The 18,872-nt window shown below is 35.6% G+C and overlaps 1 protein-coding gene across 4 annotated transcripts in view; it reads left to right on the forward strand.

The window, feature by feature from the left end:
- The window catches only part of LOC114403433 (exocyst complex component SEC8-like), a 33,757-nt gene extending 17,542 nt beyond the window's left edge, over positions 1-16,215 (forward strand). For 2 of the 4 annotated variants that reach the window (XM_028366401.1, XM_028366400.1), the window contains exons 10-27: positions 78-382; positions 467-630; positions 1,382-1,497; positions 2,308-2,378; positions 3,200-3,330; positions 3,420-3,469; positions 4,108-4,208; positions 5,201-5,313; positions 5,503-5,610; positions 6,895-7,092; positions 7,242-7,327; positions 9,518-9,698; positions 9,803-9,880; positions 12,334-12,435; positions 12,554-12,628; positions 15,342-15,437; positions 15,522-15,571; positions 15,638-16,215. In XM_028366401.1, the coding sequence (XP_028222202.1) occupies positions 78-382; positions 467-630; positions 1,382-1,497; positions 2,308-2,378; positions 3,200-3,330; positions 3,420-3,469; positions 4,108-4,208; positions 5,201-5,313; positions 5,503-5,610; positions 6,895-7,092; positions 7,242-7,327; positions 9,518-9,698; positions 9,803-9,880; positions 12,334-12,435; positions 12,554-12,628; positions 15,342-15,437; positions 15,522-15,571; positions 15,638-15,725 (2,113 nt within the window). In that variant the 3' untranslated portion in view covers positions 15,726-16,215. The other 2 variants (XM_028366403.1, XM_028366404.1) reach the window with 2 other exon arrangements.
- The last annotated feature ends 2,657 nt before the right edge of the window (positions 16,216-18,872 follow it).

Here is an 18,872-nt window from a genome sequence, read left to right on the forward strand (position 1 = left end):
CCTTATTTTATTATTATCCTTTTTTCCATATTTGCTTATGTTGGTGTATAAGTTTTGCTGGTTTTATTGTATACCAGCCAAAGATTGCGGCCAACACTTCACGAGATAATTACATCCAAGATTAAAGCTCATGCAGAGCTTTTGAATTCATCAAGGTCCATTGGTCAGGGTTCCCGGACTGGAACAGGTAATCTGCACTTCATAAAAGGTCAACTAGAAAGTTATCAGTTGCCAAAACAGAAGCATAAGAATGGAATATCTATTGCTGGAACTCTGTTGGCTGTGAGTCCTGTATCGCCTCTTATGGCTCCTGGTGGGAAAGCACAGGTTGCTGCTAAGGAGCTTCTTGATTCAATTTTGGATGCTGTTGTTCGAATATTTGGTGAGACGACAATTCTATGCATTCTCCTTTCTGGGTTAATCATTATTCTTTAAAGTAATTTTGTCATCTTGTGTCACTCTTTAGAGAATCATGTCATTGTTGGGGAGCTTTTGGAAGCAAAAGCAAGTCAGCATGCTGACTTAAACACGCCAAAATCATTGCCAGTAGATGTAAACTGGAGCCCTGATTCTGAAGCATCTCAAGTTACCGGAGGGTACAGCATAGGTTTCTCCCTGACAGTGTTACAGGTAGTCTATGTGAGGGCAATTTAGTCGCAAGATATTTGATAATAGAAGTTAACAAAATATTTTTAACAATTTAGTTTGGCTAGACATGGTTGGTGTCTTGGTCTAAGATACAAACCCTTTGCAATATATAGGAAATATTGATTATTGGATAGTTAATAAAAGTTTTAGTACACTTATATTTTCTCTGTACTTGCTAAATAAATCAGACACTGTCATTTCACCAAAAAAGAAAAGATACTAAAAATTAAAAGCTTTGTGAGGGCAATTTAGTCGCAAGATATTTGATAATAGAAGTTAACAAAATATTTTTAACAATTTAGTTTGGCTAGACATGGTTGGTGTCTTGGTCTAAGATACAAACCCTTTGCAATATATAGGAAATATTGGTTATTGGATAGTTAATAGAAGTTTTAGTACACTTATATTTTCTCTGTACTTGCTAAATAAATCAGACACTGTCATTTCACCAACAAAGTTGGTTACTGAAGGGGTAGCAAAGTGACACTGTTATCATGTTCCATCTCACCATTTGTGAACAATTATATGCTTGTATTAAGTGGTTCTGTGAAATAACAGCAACCAACTGCACAAATATATCTACATATGTAACCTTAGTACCACTGGTACTTTTCAATATATATAATATCTATTTTTGCTGAGCAAAAAAAAAATGAGTCTGACTGGACCTAAGTTATATGTTTATTTTTTACTTAATCTTTCATCTTATATACCTTCACCCATGTTTTTATAGAGTGAATGCCAACAACTTATATGTGAAATTCTGCGGGCCACTCCTGAAGCTGCATCTGCTGATGCTGCAGTGCAAACAGCTAGGCTTGCGAGCAAAGTCCCTTCTAAAGATAAAAGGCAAGTGAATTGAATTTATGTTGTTCTCTAATATAACATTTAACAGCAATCTTTGCTCAATTCGAATTTTGAAATTGTTATTTATTTTGAACTATTGGATAGGATCATTTGACAGGATGAGCCCTATTGCAATGGTATGTTTGCAGCCTTGTGACATGTAGGTCACAGGTTTTAAATCCTGGAAACAGCCTCTTTGCTTGTGGGGATATGGCTGCAAACATTTACCCTCCTCCCCTGATCTCATCATGAGGGACCCTTTTCCACCATGCCTCCCTTTTTTTTCATTGTACAGGGTTCCTTTTGCCACATAAGTTCCCAACACCTAAGTATCAAGAAATTGAGAAAAATCTACCAATATGGCATAAGAACTACAAAGATAATGAATGAAAGTACAAATAAACTGTCATTGCAGAAAACTATTTTTTGGATTCTCTATTAATCTTCTAATTAATGAGCATATGCTTTACAACTCTAATGAGGAGGCATCAAGTTACTCCGAGAGTAACTTTAAAAGAGTTACTTTCCATCCTCGTCTTTTATTTTCTTTTAATATAATGGTCAAAGACGGGTTACTAAACTTTCTCATGAGAATAAAAATTTATCGGGAATAAACATATTATTCCTAGGAAGGTTGATTAATAACCAAACATATTTTATAAAATTTCCCAGAAATTCTATTCTTGGGATTCTCATTTCCAGGAAAGTGATTTAGTTTGAGTTGAAATGGAAGATTCGCTGTATCTTTCTGACACCACCTTGAGTCAAATTTGTATGATGTACTTAATGGTTAACATTTATTATTGATTACAGGGATGGATCAGAAGATGGTCTTACCTTTGCATTTCGCTTTACAGATGCTACAATATCTGTTCCTAACCAGGGTATGATAAATTCTATGAAAGAAGTAAAATAGACTTTCAAATTATAATGGATGAAAGAATCATGTTGCTGTAGGTTTCCAGTTATTATTAAGATATGCTATATGATTTTGATGAAACTTGCTTAATTTGCACAAATTTTGCACACAGAAATGTACCAATGGCTTTACAAAAGAAGGCTCTCCTTGATAGGATTTAGTTAGATTCATTGACACAAGATTTCTGCTAATTGAGCTTTGGAATGATACTTGCATAGTCCAGATGAGTCATCTTTAGATTCATGGATGGGGATAACACCTTGCTTCCACTATAATTTTTTTTCTGAAAGATCCAGATAAGTCTGCTTTTGAGTCTGAGTATAAATTTTGTACAAATGTCATCATTAATGTTTAAGACTGCTAGTAATTTTGGATAGAACCCAAATGAGCTAGTGCTGATATTAGGGAACACTTTTTTTTTATAGGCAATATTAGGAAGCATTTGCCTTCTGGCTATTTATGTGTCTACAATTATATATTGTTTTTCCTTAAGTTTATGAAGATACACCATTTTTATAGTACGCTTTTCTGACCTGGTACATGTCTCATGTCTGTAATAGCTTTAATTTATAAACCACCTATGGAAGTTTCTTGTTTGTTTTATTTCTTGATATTATTTTTATTCTCTACTTGCAGTTTATGATCTAATGAGGAATCATTGTCTCTAAAACACCATAGTTTATAGCACATGATACATACTCATTCTTTTCTTTATCATTTACTTGTTTATTTAGATGCTAATTTCTTCTCATTTCAACATTTATGGCATATTGCATTAATATTCAGGAGTTGATCTTGTTCGCCAAGGTTGGAGTAGGAAGGGTCCCAATGTGCTTCAAGAGGGTTATGGTTCTGCAGCAGTTTTGCCTGAGGAAGGCATATATTTAGCGGCATCCATATACCGACCTGTGCTTCAGGTGTTGCATATTGGATTGCCATACTCCTTTGTATGAAGTTTTGATCATGTTCCTTATTGTGTTTGTTGTTGACCTGGTTCTTTGTGCAGTTCACAGATAAAGTTGCTTCAATGCTGCCAACAAAGTATTCCCAACTCGGGTGAGCTCAGAAATTTTGCAGTCTGTCTATTCAATTTTTTAAATTCTTAGAATTTAGGCTTAGGGCCTTACTCAACCCCACAAAACCGGCCTGTGAGGTGAGGACTGCCAAAGCTTTATAAGCTCTATTTAAGCCATATCTCTAGTCAATGTGGGAGGTTGCAATTGTGGCAGCCTTCAAAGAGGCTACAACTAAGGCAGGCTAGGGGTGACCACAATTAAGGTGGTTGTCCAACACCCTTCACGCCCAGTGCTATAAGTCTGGAGCGTGTGGCAAATGCAGGTGGCCCAACAATGGATCTTGGATAGGCCTTTATACCAAGTTGAAAGGAAAAGAACCGTATATTAATTTTGTATAATACATTCTCTAAATCTCACTTTTATAGGGTAAACAACTATGACTATAAAAGGAAATAAGAAAAATATGGAAATAAAGAAATACTGTACAAGAGAATGTTTTACATTGGTTCTGCATATCATCCATATATATAGACTATTGATAGACTTGATGTCTAGACTTACTGTACGATCTCTTGCTAATTGATTCTGAACAACAATGATATTTCTTTCAAGCTCAAATTTTGTTGCTATCTAACTCATTAATGTTAATTGGTGGTGGTTGACTTTGTCAAATTGCAGCAATGATGGGTTGCTAGCTTTTGTGGAGAACTTTGTGAAGGACCACTTTTTACCAACTATGTTTGTAGACTACCGAAAAGGCGTACAGCAAGCCATATCGAGCAAGTCTTTATACTATCCTGACTGTTCATTCTGTTTCTTATTTGAGCACTATGCTTGGCTCCTATTTTGGTCTATTGTGCATCTTAATTATTTTTTTTGGAAACATCCAAGTTGTAGTATGTCAATTATGTGTTAAAAGAGTATTAAAGTTAGCTTTGTCTGAAATGTTTGATGTAAATGGTCATTCTCAATTGAAGGTCCTATTGACAATTACTTGTGTGATAAATATTATCCAGCCCAAAACATAATAAAAAATGTCTGAAGCAAATTTGGTTTCCATGAAAGTTTCTGTATTCTAGTTTAAACAAGTTGGTATTACTCAACTGTGGATGGAAGTTAAGTAATTCCAAGTTGTACCTACCATGTTCTAGTCATCATTTACCCAAGACTTGTTCCCTTGCTGGATTATCCTGTCCTAAGGCTATTCCATTCTCACACACAAAATATGGAGCATGCATCTCTGAGTGTTTGAGTTTTAATTGTTGAAGTTGTGTATAGTATTTATGTTCCTGCAAGGACAGACTTACTAATACTTGTTAATTTGTTAGGAGAATTAATATAGTGGATCAATTTTGTAAAAAATCTTAAAAAAAAGAAATGGTTAAACTTGTCATAGAGTGGTGAATAGGACCCATTTTTCTTCATAGAATGAAGCATAGATTGGTCCTTTAATATTGTTCTCCCTAATTTGTATATAGACATTTTGCAGAACTTAACTTGCTGCCACATGCTGCAGTATGTGTGATTGTTTGAAGCTGGTAAAACCTTTCAATCTGAAATTTAAAAGCTAAAGAAGTTGCAATTTGATATGATAGCATACTTTATTTGGTATACAGGCATGTTATTTGAAAATAAAATAAAATTTACCATAATTCTTTCATATTAAAAAGTGGAATGATTGTTGATGACTGATTGAGAGATTAGTATTTTGCCTTAGACTTCTCCATCATAAGTTTGTTTTAAGATTTGATCTCTGCATATAAACTTCTAGGTCCAGCTGCATTTCGTCCAAGGGCACATGTGGCTACTACTTACACTTCGTCAATTGAGAAGGGTCGACCTGTGTTACAAGGATTATTAGCTATAGATCACTTGACAAAGGAGGTAAATTTTAAATTGGATAATAATCTTACTAAGATATGATGTTTAACTCTTCTATATTAAGCACTAGATGATATGATGCCTGGACTAATAGTTTCTGTGTTTGGGCAATATTTTATTGACTATACTTGATGGTTTGATGGTTAGAGAACATGGATGTGTTCCCTGACTTTTGTATCTATTTTATTCTAGGTGCTTGGCTGGGCACGAGCAATGCCCAAGTTCTCTAATGATCTTGTGAAGTATGTGCAAACTTTTCTGGAGAGGACTTATGAAAGATGCCGGACTGCATACATGGAGGTATTTTTTTCCTTTTTTGGATAAAAAAACTTTGAATAGAATGAAAGGAAACTGCCTGACTATGATGGATATGCAATCCTCTCAAGGAACATAAACAAAAACAAAGAATACAGCCACAAACAACAGCATTATTAGAAATATACCAAATCCTCATTGGGCCAGACAAAGCCATCTTTTTTTTTTTTGATCAGCAAAGATAAATTAGTATATATATGTAAGTACCAGGGGTACTAAGAAAACAAAGTTTTGAAGTTCAGCAGACATATGGTTTCCTAATACAAGCCAGACAAAGCCATCTGTTTGAAACAAACCACTGGCTGATCATCATAAAGAAGTTAAGAACACAATTCTATGATCAAATGGTCAGGAGTTTGATCCTTGCAGCTCCTGTTATTTCTTAAACTAGCAATATGCCTATGCTCTGCACGGGCAGGAGAGAGAAAAAGAGAGTGAATTGATAAAAGAGAAAAAAAAATACAGTGGCTGAAATTGCATGTGGAAGTGACACGTGATGGCTGCTGGATGTTTTTATATATAAGTATATATAGATTAAGTTTCAGAAGTATGGTCTGGTGATTGTTACATGAGGGATAACCAACAGGCCATACTGATTTGTTACTTGAGGGGACTGTATGGTAGCACCCTCAAAACTTTCTAAAATTCATTGAACACCCTAACTCTTTTTGTTTCTTTAGAATATAATTTAAACCTCTTGAATTTTGGGTTGAGCCTAACTCAACCTCAAAAGTTAGCTCATGAGGTCTCATGCCTAGGATTGGACATTAGGACTGATTTTATTTTCTATATTGTACTGGGAAAGCTACAGAGTCAAGTAGATTGCCCTGGAAAAACTGCAGAGCCAGGTAGATTTTTGGACAATTAAGGGTGACCTAATATAATATCTATGATAGGCTTTTGATACCATCCTAAATTTGAGATGAGTCTAACTTAACCTCAAAAGCTAGCTCATACGGTGAGGATTGCTCAAATCTTTATAAGCTCTGCATTGGCCATATCTATAGTCAATGTGAGATCTGAAGAACCCCCTTAAAATTTATAGTCCCAATCCGTTTCCCAAACAATTGTCTTCTTACACCTCTGCCAGCACCCAATAGAAGCTTTTGGGTTATGTTGGTTCTTGAGATTATTGGATATATAACTGTTTATGTACCTGCACCTAAAAGCTCAAGCATTTAGGTAACTTGATCATTGACATATCTATATATTGTTGTTTACTCTTGCATGGTGCACTATCTTCTAACATTTTTGTCAATTATATTACAGGCTGTTCTTGAGAAGCAGAGTTATATGCTTATTGGGAGGCATGATATTGAGAAATTGATGAGGATTGACCCCTCAAGTGCATATTTACCGAATCTGCTTGGTCAGTTAAATGTGGAAAGTAATTCATCTGATGCCGAAACAATTGAGGCTGAATTAGAACTTGGTGAATTACTGCTAAATTTGCGTCCTATTAAACAGGTTTGTTTTTCTGTGTATACTAACAAATTACTATTCTTGCTTAATGATATAATTTTCTTCCTATTTTTGAGTGGAAACATCCCCTCTCCTTGGGGGTCCCTTCCTATTTATTATGCTTGTCTGGTGACTTTGTTGTATTTTTGCTTCAGGAAAACCTAATCCATGATGACAACAAACTTATTCTGTTGGCATCCCTTAGTGACTCATTAGAGTATGTTGCAGACTCTATTGAAAGGTGGGTTTTCTACATGCTTTTCAATTTAGACAATGTTTTAATTGTGTATAAAGCCAGTATATATGCCATGTTATCAGTATGGCAATTCAGATTTTAGGTTCCATGATCTGTAGGTTTTGGGTGGTGGAGCAATCCCACTCCCAGCAAGAAAGTTGCTTTGGTGGCATTGTGGAGGGATTGCAAAGATTGGTAGAATGATGCAAATGCAACATTGCCCAATCATACTCAAACAATTTACAGCTGGGGGAAAAAAATAAAGTGTGGAACCCCCCCCCCCCCCCCCCAAGCAGCCAAGAACCCTTCGAGTGTGCCACTTCGATTTGGTTCAATAGTGTCTGAGGTTCATGAGAGCTGTCTTTGATTGATTACTAGGCTTGCATTTGGGCTAGGCCCCTGAGCTGCTACTGAGGGTTCCCCCTGTTTTTGGATTTTTCAGTGCCACAGCCTGTGGAGGCTTGATTTGTGCTGCTTCTATAATTCTACTTGTTTGTTAGTAGGCTTGTACTTCTTACCAACTCAACGATCATGCATTTTGAATGGGAAAATGTTGTGATTTATTCTTGAATATAATTGTAATATAGGTAAGTCATGCATTTCAAGTTACAATCACATTTTACATGTCTACCTCCTCTATTTAATGGCAAGATCTGAGTTAGGCAAATCTTGTATGATTTTCTGGTAGGAAATTCATGCTTAAGGGGGGATATATAGCAGCAGAGCAAAGTGCATATGTTGAACCTTCCAGATGATGCTACTATTTTTGTTAGTAAAATTCCAACTTCAATGCAATAAAATTGGAAGGAGTTAAGTGTTATTAATCACAAGTATTTTGTGATCCAAATATTTTCAGAATGGTTATGTCTTTTGTGCTGCTCCATGGCAGGAGTTTGTGGGTTATTGTTTCTATTAATGGGGAGTCTTTTCTTCAACTTCTTATAATTGATTAAGGGGTTACAGAAAAGAAGGCAAATTTTCCAAATTGTGCAATGGTTTATATAGTTTGGTCTTTCCAGTTAAAGAATACTACAATCTTTATGGATCACATGTTGTCCTCTGTTAGAAATATGAGAAATATCTGATGATATCTTATAATATTTTAGAGTATCCTGGACTATCTCTTAGGATTTATTCTTCCTTTATATTTTATGATTTGTTCCCTTATTTAATTAGGATCTTTGTAATTATAGGCATATCTGACTAGAATCAGATTTATAGGCATTTCATATCATGTATATAGGAATAAAATCTCTTATAATTATTTGTACTTATTGCATTAAGTCTATATATCTTAGAATGTGAGTTTGGGCCTAACTCAACCCCACACAACCGGCTTGTAAGGTGAGGGTTGTCCCTTACTTATATACTCTATCTTGGCACTATCTCTAACCGATGCGGGACTTGGGTTTTTTTCCAATACACCCCCTAACACCTAGCACTTTTGGACTTGGTGCGTGGATAATATGGTAGGTTGCCCGTGATGGATCTATGATAGATTCTGATAACTGTTGAAATAGGTTTTATTTTATTGTCCTCTTTTGCCAAGATAAGGAGTTACCTATGGTGTACTCTAATAAGAGGTATAAGCTGCTTTTCATATTCATTTACTTAATGTGGATGTTGTGTTAGCCAATGTAACACACACATTCAGAATACTGAGACCTTATTTTCTCCATTTCTTCTCCTCTGATTTCTGATAGATGCCACCTCATATATGCTGGGCCACAGCTCATGTGGGAAATGGGGGACAAAGAAATGTGATAAGAAAGAGGTGGGTTCACATCGTAACAACCTTTCAGTGGGCAGCTGAGGCTGGGGAGCAGATTCAATTAGGAGTAGGATAAAAAGGAAAGGAGGGGGAGAAGAAAGAACTGAGTAGAGAGACCTGGGTGGGCGAGACCAAGGCCTCTTGAATGCCTTGGAACAACTATATTTCTTTTCCAAATTTCTGTTCAATATTTCCTCTGTAAATCCATGTTACTGATACTGATATTCCACCTATATCATGTTTGAATGATATAATGTAATCAGCATACATAACATTTTCTTTCCTTGATGAGCAGTATGTAGCTGGGTTTGTTTTACTGGTTTCATAAATGAGATAAATTGAGCATCATATGCTCAAGTAAGATCCCTCTCTTCAAAATATTAAAGCATTATTTGTGGTACTTTAAATTCTTTGTTAAATTGCAGGCTTGGACAGACAACTCAAAGAGCATCAAATCATGTTGGGGGAAAATACCATCACAGTCGTTCAGACAGTGCACCTACAAGGAGTCTAGCTTCATTTGCTCAAGATTATAGGAAACTGGCAATTGATTGCCTCAAGGTTTTACGCATAGAGATGCAATTGGAGACAGTATTCCATATGCAGGTTTGTCTCTCACTTGTGAGGTTATTTGTCTCTGTTGTTCAATTGAATACAAATTTGATAATTAAATGTGTCCAAACTTAACTGAGAATCACAATTTTGTGTAGGAAATGGCAAATACAGAATACTTGGATGACCAAGATGCTGAAGAGCCGGATGACTTCATCATTTCGCTCACTGCACAGGTGTGTCTTTCTATCTTTGTATGATTTGTCTTCATGAAGTTCTTAGTTGTATCCTGGGATGGATATGGAAATGAACCATTGGGAGTTACAAGAGTAATGTAATGTTGTAACTGGGCATGGTTTCTCATAGGTAATTTTCTGAGTTTCTGCACAGCCTTAGGATGTTTCATGATCATCCTGTTTTATACTCCTTCCTTTGAATTTTTCAAATTGATCTAATTTTGGGATAATTACAATTGATGAAATCCTATTTAACAAATTTTCCACTAGCACAAAATTAACCAAAGTCAGGATATACGGGGAAACTCAATTGGTATTCTGTTGACAATTAAACACTTTTTGCCCATGCATAATCCAGAATCAAGAAAGATGGTAAGGTTCTGGAAGAATATATTTTAAATGCTAAGAAGTAACTCATTGTGTTTTTTTTTTTTATCGGAAAATGTTAGTTTTGTTAGAAATGTCAATTGGGGGATTCAAACCTGTGACCTCTTCCCCCTCCCTTCTCCCTTCACCCTTCCCCAACCACTAGGCCAACCTTATATTCCCAAGAAGTAACCCATTGTACATTTCTAATAAAGCTCTTAAAATTTATTGCAAGTTTATTGAGCTGAAATTTGAACATGAAAGTGATAGCCATGTCAGTAGATGGTAGTGGATCTTGAGTGTATATTGCTATATACACCCAAGGTTTTTCCTTGCAGTGATTTGAGTTTTGAGGCTTGTAAATTCTAAATCCATTGATTCCTTCCATGAAACAGGAATTGTGGTTTGAGGTGTCTAAGATAGAGATATGGTTAATATTTAGTGCACATCAAAACATGTGACATCCCTTTTTCTATTAGAGGTCTGGAGAAGGGCTCTATTATTGATGGAAGCTTAATATTTAAACTTTAGGTTTGACATAGATCACTTAATTTGGCCACAACACCTATTGCAGTGCAACTTAGTTCATGAACTGGTGATGGATCCATGTCCATTTCACAGATTAAGATTTGACAATTTGTAAGTAAACATGACCAGTTTCTCTGAAGATTACACTAATACACGTTAGCCCTTTAGCATTTTTCCCACGGTTCCAAATTATGCTGCTTTAGCATTTCTCCCATGATCTACTTATTGCATTTATCACCATTCACCTCTAGATTGTCATATATAAATAAGTAAAGAATAAAATGTAATTGAGAGAAACAACTAGACATGTTTCTATTATATACTAAATACTCTCAATACTAAATAACTTCTCTCTTGATAAATAAGATAATTTATATACGATGAATTTTATATATATATATAAATTGAGGATTTTGCACTTGCATCAGCACCTGCTTGGCCCGTCCTACACCATGACTTGATAGCCCAGGATAAGACAACCTGATAGATGCAGAGTGATTTACCTACCTCTTTCTAAACAAGAACAAGTCTACTTGCAGAATATATTAATTCAGCTGATTAGTGTATGATGACTAAAACAGAAGCTTATTTTTTTTCCCATTTCTTCTTTATCTAATATTGGTGTGATTGTTGAAATAGCTCTGTTGAAAGAGAAAAATAGATTCAGTAGACGATGAAACTGTGTTTGGAGCAGCTAAGATCATTACCAGGCCCATGGAATCAATCAAGTTTCAGCAGATATGGTGCTTGTTTATGATATGGGCAAACATGGAATAAGCTTTTCTGGGTGCTGGAGTTGTGTTTTTTTATTTTTTATTTGATGACTATGTTATCAGGAAGATAGATTCTCACAAATTAGGTTTAATGTTTTAGCATTTAAACAATTTGGATATGTTTTATGTTATTGTGAGATGTTCAAGCAGCTTAAATACAGCACATCCACAAAGTTGTTAAATTAAAGGGACTACAGATTAGAAGCTTCAGATTAAGGAGAGAAAATAGCCAAGGATTATATCCAGTGTTTGATTTTATCATGGGATCAAGAACATTGCATTCTGCTGAATGAATTTATAAATTTAATCATTATTTTTTAAAGAAGCTTTGCATTATGAATACTTTGTCAACTTGTCCTATGAGGTTTTCAGCATGAGATCCTAAAGGAATGTGGACTTCGAAATCTAATACTATATCATTGAGTAGCATATATGCATCAAGATAAGACAAGACCAAATGAAACCTTGACAACCTAGCCAGACTACATATTCCTTGACTAGGAAATGCAGGAATGACTAAAATACTGTTACAACACAAGGTGTTAAAGTTAAACTAAATAACTTGTAATAGCATCTTACTAAAGCTATTAATCCATAAATTCTAAATTATTTGATTTAGTACTGAAGACTATGAAATGTTAGTATCAACCCCAATTTTCTAAAGTAAACAGTCTACTACAATGTACTGATGAATTTCAGAAGGTTTGTTTTTCCTGTTTAGTGACTCAGATGTAGGATGTGCTTATGCAAGTCATACTGTATTTACCTTGTTAATGCAATCCCCAGATAACACGAAGAGATGAGGAAATGGCTCCTTTTATTTCAAATGCAAAGCGGAATTATATATTTGGTGGAATTTGTGGGGTTGCAGCAAATGCATCTGTTAAGGTGTGATTCTTTTTTGGAGTTTTTTCTTTAATGTTTGGAGCTGTATTTTCAGTTAAATCATTTCTATCACTTCCTTTCTTTCACTGCTAATGATAGAGTGCTCTTATTTACTTATTAGGCTTTGGCAGATATGAAATCCATAAATCTTTTTGGCGTTCAACAAATTTGTCGAAATGCTATTGCATTGGAACAGGTAATTAATGTTTCTCAGTGATATATATTGCCTGTTGCATATAACTTTTCCAGAATGTACAACTGTACTTTCAGAGAGAATTAGAACTTGGGAAAATGTAAAAAGCACATTGATAGAACTGGACCAGAACAGGGGAAAAATCGTTTTATTTGAATTAAAATGCTACAATACAAGGGTTACACACTCTGATGAATTCGAGGTCTCATCTCCCTCCTAGTATCTCCAATTTTCTGTCTAACCTCTAACTAACCCCTCCCAATGCTATTTATAGCCTCTTAACTAACTAACAATTGGTTATAACTAACTAACAGTTAGTTATCCTAGCATGACCAAGAATTCATAATGACCCTCATGAGTTCTGAAAGTTGTTTTCTGGATATCCTCTTCCTTCATTCGAATCTGATGATACCCAGAACGCAAATCTAGCTTGGAAAACCAATCAGTCCCCCCAATTTCATCCAATAATTCATTTATAGTTTACACAGAATCTCCAACTCCCATCTTTTTTCTTAACTAAAGTAACTGGACTAGCATATGGACTAGTACTAGTTCTAATAATTCCAGCAGTTAGCATATCTCTTGCCATCTTTTCAGTTTCTTCTTCTGATAATGTGGGTATTTGTAGGGCTTTAAGTTGGGAATCTTGGTTCCCTCCTAGATAGTGATAGCATGATCTCTTTCCTGATGTGGTGGTAGCCCTTGAGGTTCCTGAAAAACCTGTTCAAACTGTGTCAGCAGTTGTACCACTAGGTCAGGAACTACTTCCACACACTTCTCTCCTTCCACCCTTTTTAATTCCACCATAAACCCTTGGTCAGACTCCAGCATGGTCCCCCTGATCATTTTCATGCTAATGGCAGCTTTTATCAACTCTGGTTCAACTCTCAATATGACTTTTCTGTTCTGCACTGGCACTGTTAATGTCAATTTCTCCAAATTGGCCTCAATTGCCCCCAATCCAGCCAGCCATTCCATTCCTAACACCAAATCCACACCACCCAATTCAAATAAGTAACAATTCTGTTTGAATTGTAAATCTTGCAATTCAATAGACAAGGATCTACACACTCCTTGACACCTAACCTTGAGTCCATCTCCTACTTCTATAGAATATGGGTCTGTAGGGGTTACCTCCAATCTTATCTCCTTAACTAACTTCAGCGATATGAAGTTGAGTGGCTCCACAGTCAATTAGCACAATCACCCTTTTATTCTTAATTTTTCCTCACAATTTAAGAGATTTTCGGGTGGTAAAGCCTTCAATACTATGCAGGGATAATTGGTGAAACTCCCCCACCTCTTCTTCCTTATCCTCCTATTGCTGGCTCTTAGGATCTCCTTCCTCCTCTTCTTTCATAATCATCAATCTAAACTGTCTATTTTTGCACACATGTGTAGGATTATAATTCTCCTCGCATGGGAAACACTCTCCCTTCCTCATCTTTTCATTTACCTCCGCAGGAGACAAATTGTGGAACGTCCTTCTACCTATCCAACCACTTGTGCCTGTTCTTGCAGCATTCTGAAGGTCAGTCACCTTATTGTTTGCTGGCTGCCAATCACTTACCCACTTCTGCCCCGAATGAACATTTTTCTGCAAATTACTCCATTTACCATTACCCACAAGTAACTTTCCTAAAATTCTGTTCTTATCCTCCACTCTTTGGGCCTTAACCATGGCTTCCATCATGTTTTTTGGTTCATGAAGCCTTACTTCAATGCTAATCTCTTCCTTTAACCCCGTGAGGAACACTTCCACCAGAAATGGCTCCTCCAACCCTTTCACCAATCTAATGCACTTCTCAAATTGACCTATGAATCCCTGCACTGTCTATTCTTGTTGCAGTGCCAGCAGCACTTGAAAAGGATTTTCCAAGCTTGAAGCCTGAAACCTTTGGGTGACAGCAATCTTGAACCCATCCCAAGAATGATTTGGATTCCAAGATTCCCACCATTGGAACCAACCCAGAGCTTCCCCATCCATCGCGACCATTACCGCCTCCAGCTTGTCCTTTTCCCTAACCGCTCGTAACCGGAAATATCACTTGATCTTTGTCAACCAGCCCATTGGATCCTTACTGTCGAATATGAGCAATTCCAAATTCCTCCACCGATTGCTGTCATGTGCCACCATACCTTCATCTTCTCCGCTCGTGTCAACTACGTGCACATTCGTCTCAGGAGTTTTTTTCTCCCATGCCGCCGCCAACCTTTGGATCATCCCTTCAATCGAGCTCAGCTTCAATTCCACTGCTTCACGATTCTCCTCTATTGCTTTCTCCATAGCTTCCATGCATGTCTCCATTCTTGCGTTCGCCTTGGTCACCATTAACGATTCAACGCTCCAAGATCAGAGTTCTGATACCAGCTTATAGAACTGGACTAGAACAGGGGAAAAATCATTTTATTCTAATTAAAATGCTACAATACAAGGGTTACACACTCTGATGAATTTGAGGTCTCATCACCCTCCTACTATCTCCAATTTTCTGTCTAACCTCTAACTAACCCCTCCCAATGCTATTTATAGCCTCTTAACTAACTAACAATTGGTTATAACTAATTAACAGTTAGTTATCCTAGCTGTCCTACAACTGACAGCTCTCTAACTCTTCCAAGGGTATTTTCTAACATACACCTTTCCCCATCTATTTCCCCCTCTATCACACATAATGAGATTTGACAGCCATAACAATTTTGGATGGTGGTACAGGCATTGGCAGCTATTCCATCCATAAATAGTGAAGCAGTGCAACAGAGATTGGATCGAGTCCGCACCTACTATGAACTATTGAACATGCCATTTGAGGCAAGTCAACTCAACTAATGGCTTCCTCCGTGTTTGTAATTTTTGCCATGTCATCTTATCTTTATATTCCTATTCCTGTTGCAGGCTTTGGTTGCCTTCATTACAGAACATATACACTTGTTCACCCCTGCTGAGTAAGTATATGCAAATTTTAGTTGTCAATACCCTTTTATGGAATTATATTGACACTATTTCTACAGGTATGCCAAGCTTCTTAACGTTCAGGTTCCAGGAAGGGAAGTTCCTCCTGATGCGCAAGATAGATTATCTGAAATATTATCCATGTAGAATGTTCTCTTTCGTTCCTATTCCAGAATTTTTGAACTGTTGGGGTGATTGCATCAATTATATTTCTGATTCATATTTCTGAAAAAATGATGATGCAACAAACCGATGCCGATGTCCGATCTTACAGCAAATTACAAGAGTAGACTACCAGTGAAAAGATGGTTTTGATTCTGCCCTTGGTGATAGCAATTCCATTTGCTCACTCAATTGTTGTTAATGTAATGGTGATGTCAATTTTGGTTGCCGTTGTTGCTTTCCTTTTGGGTTAAGTCGCTTGCTCGCTCTATTTTTTTGGGTAGAGTTTGGGTGTGATGAGCAATTTCATTCAAGTCAATATGAAGAACAACCTGAAATTCACATGTATATTTTTCACGCTAAACTTATTGTATATTTGCTTTCTTCAATTGTGTTGCCTGTGTAAATGAAATTTTGTCGAGGAGGGATTCCCTCTTGATTATTTTTATATCTGACTCGGATCTTCTTGAACTAATATTGAACTTTTAATAGCAATTAAAACACAACTAATATTCTATTATGGTCATGGAATTGATGATCCATCATTAAAACCCCAAGTCTCAAATTCAAATGTGCATTTTCTTACCCTCGGTGATTTGGTAGGTTGTTGAATTTTGGGTGCTGTACTGAAAACAGTTAATGAAATTACCGAGCGACTGCTCTGCTTCGTTGCCACCCTAGCTAGGATTGCGGAGAATAAAATTTTAAACAACTTATCCTTTAAATAATAAAAGAAATAGTGAAAGATATAAAGGGAGAGATATTGTAGAAAATGTGTATTATTTGAATGAATAGAAATGAGAAAATTTGTTTTTCTTGGGTGAGTAGAAAGAAATAAAAAAATGTGTAAAGGCATTTTTATTTTTATATAGAGAAGAATAATGCGAGATAAAAAAAAAAGTAGTTGAGCCCCACACAACGTGAAGAGAAGTTTCGCTTTTACCACAAATTTTTATTATTGTGGATCTACGTGAAATTATTTTATTTTTATTTTTTGACAAATAAGTGAAATAAGAAGTTTCTATCTCCTTTCTTTCTGTTAATATGCGGATTAATCATTGAAAAAATGAGTTTAGTCTAACAAATAATATTTCTGGAAATATGTTTGATTAAACTGAAAAAAAATAAACAATATTAAAAAAACCTTTAAAAATTCAAGGAAAGAAATCTAGGAATTCAGTTTTGCTTAAACAAGTTAAGGCACTAAGAATGTAAAACTAATAACATATAATATACAGAGGAGGAAAAAAAATTATATACTGATATTGTATAATTTTTTATATAATTATCTAATTATAATTTATGACAGTAAATTTGTTAACTTTTAAAATAAATATCTTAAAATAATTTAAACGATAATGAACAGGCGCTCTAGGTTAAACTTGTATTATTTTACATACAGAGGCACTGAATCACCATTTACAACAATCTATTTATAATATATAAAAGCTGAACTATTTCATATTTTCATATTAACGTTGTCACGTTAGCAAAAATGATGATGTGGAAGAAGAAGAGCATTCTTCTATTGAGTGATACTCACAATTTTCCAAAATCCTATACAATACATTTCAATTGAGTGATACTCACCTCCAAATGTCTCAGTCTTCTGCATTCCCTTCTACATACATCCTCTTCATCTCAAGGTTTTTCACATATAACTTCGTCCTCTCCTAGATCTTCAGCGCAGAAGAACCTTCTGAAATTTGACCGCTTCATTCATTCGCATTTCGCTTTCTTCAGATTTTCGTCAATATTAGAGATTCTACGTTCGCGATTATGATGACGATGATATAGCAACAGTATTTCGTGAACCATATCAGACGAATTTGGGGTTGTGCGAGCCTCTTCGCATCAAAGCCCGAATCGCACGACACTCCATGAAACATTGGTCAGACCCTCCGAATCGTACTCGATAAAAATTCGATCAAACGAATTTGGGGATGTGTAAGCATCTTCACATGAAAGACTGAATCACAGGACACTCCCCCAATCGTAGACACTCCATGAAACCTCGGTTAAACCCTCCGAATAGCGTGACACTTGACGAAAACTCGGTCAAACAAACTTGGGGATGTGCAAGCATCTTCACATGAAAGACCGAATCGCAGGACACTCCCCCAATCGCATACTGCATTGTATATTGAGAGTCTCTCCACAATTGCATACTTCAAAGTTTTGGTCCTGCACACTGGCAAGACTTTTATATTGAGTTTTGTTGATTTTTATTTTCACTTTTTTGATATATTTATTTTTCTTATGCGTAGATTTTCCCATGGTAAAAAATAATTTTGCTAAAAAATATTTAAAAGATTGATGCAAAGATATGAAAAGAGGGTAGACACTGCAAAAGCACAATATAACTTAGAAAGAAGAAGGAGATAGCAGAGAGGTGCATCTAATTGATGGTATGTAAACAATTTATATTTCTTCATATGCAAATTATTTTTTGTATTAAATTGGAATTCAAATTCAAATTACTCATTGGAATTTAAATTCTATTCTAATAAACATAAGTGTTTGATTTCTATCCTCTTCTTTAATATTGACATTTTATAAGCCAGAAATCAAATGCACAAATAGGCACACACTTGTGTGAAAGTTGAACTATTAGTATTTTATATAATTTTCAGTGAATGTGAACTTTTGTTAGGCTTAATTAATAAGGTTGATGAATTTGTGTCTTCAAAATGTTCCTTTGTTTAAATAATCACATTGTCTCACTTTAGGGATACATATAGACATTTTAAAATATATTGTTAGTCATCGGTTGACAGCAACAAAACATGGTCCTAGAGAAAAATAATCATAAGAGTCAAAGGTATAACTCAAAGGCATCAGATCAACATCTGAAGGTGTATCACCCAGAAACTTAAAATACACTAATTTTAACAAATAAGTCATTATATATTTTTGTTAATTTATTTATCTCCATGTTTGTTAATGTATATGCATGCTTATTATATATGTTGCTTCATGAAATTTTATTTCACCTCTAAGAGTTCAAGGAGTTGGTTATGAGTATCACAATCTTTTTTCACTATTAAGACTCGCCTTCCTCTTTTAGAAGAGAAGTCTCTTAATATAGACTTGCAACTACAATCTACAAGGAAGTTTTTTTCTAACTCAACT

Source organism: Glycine soja, chromosome 20 (assembly GCF_004193775.1).
Source record: "Glycine soja cultivar W05 chromosome 20, ASM419377v2, whole genome shotgun sequence".
Classification (NCBI taxonomy): Eukaryota; Viridiplantae; Streptophyta; class Magnoliopsida; order Fabales; family Fabaceae; genus Glycine; species Glycine soja.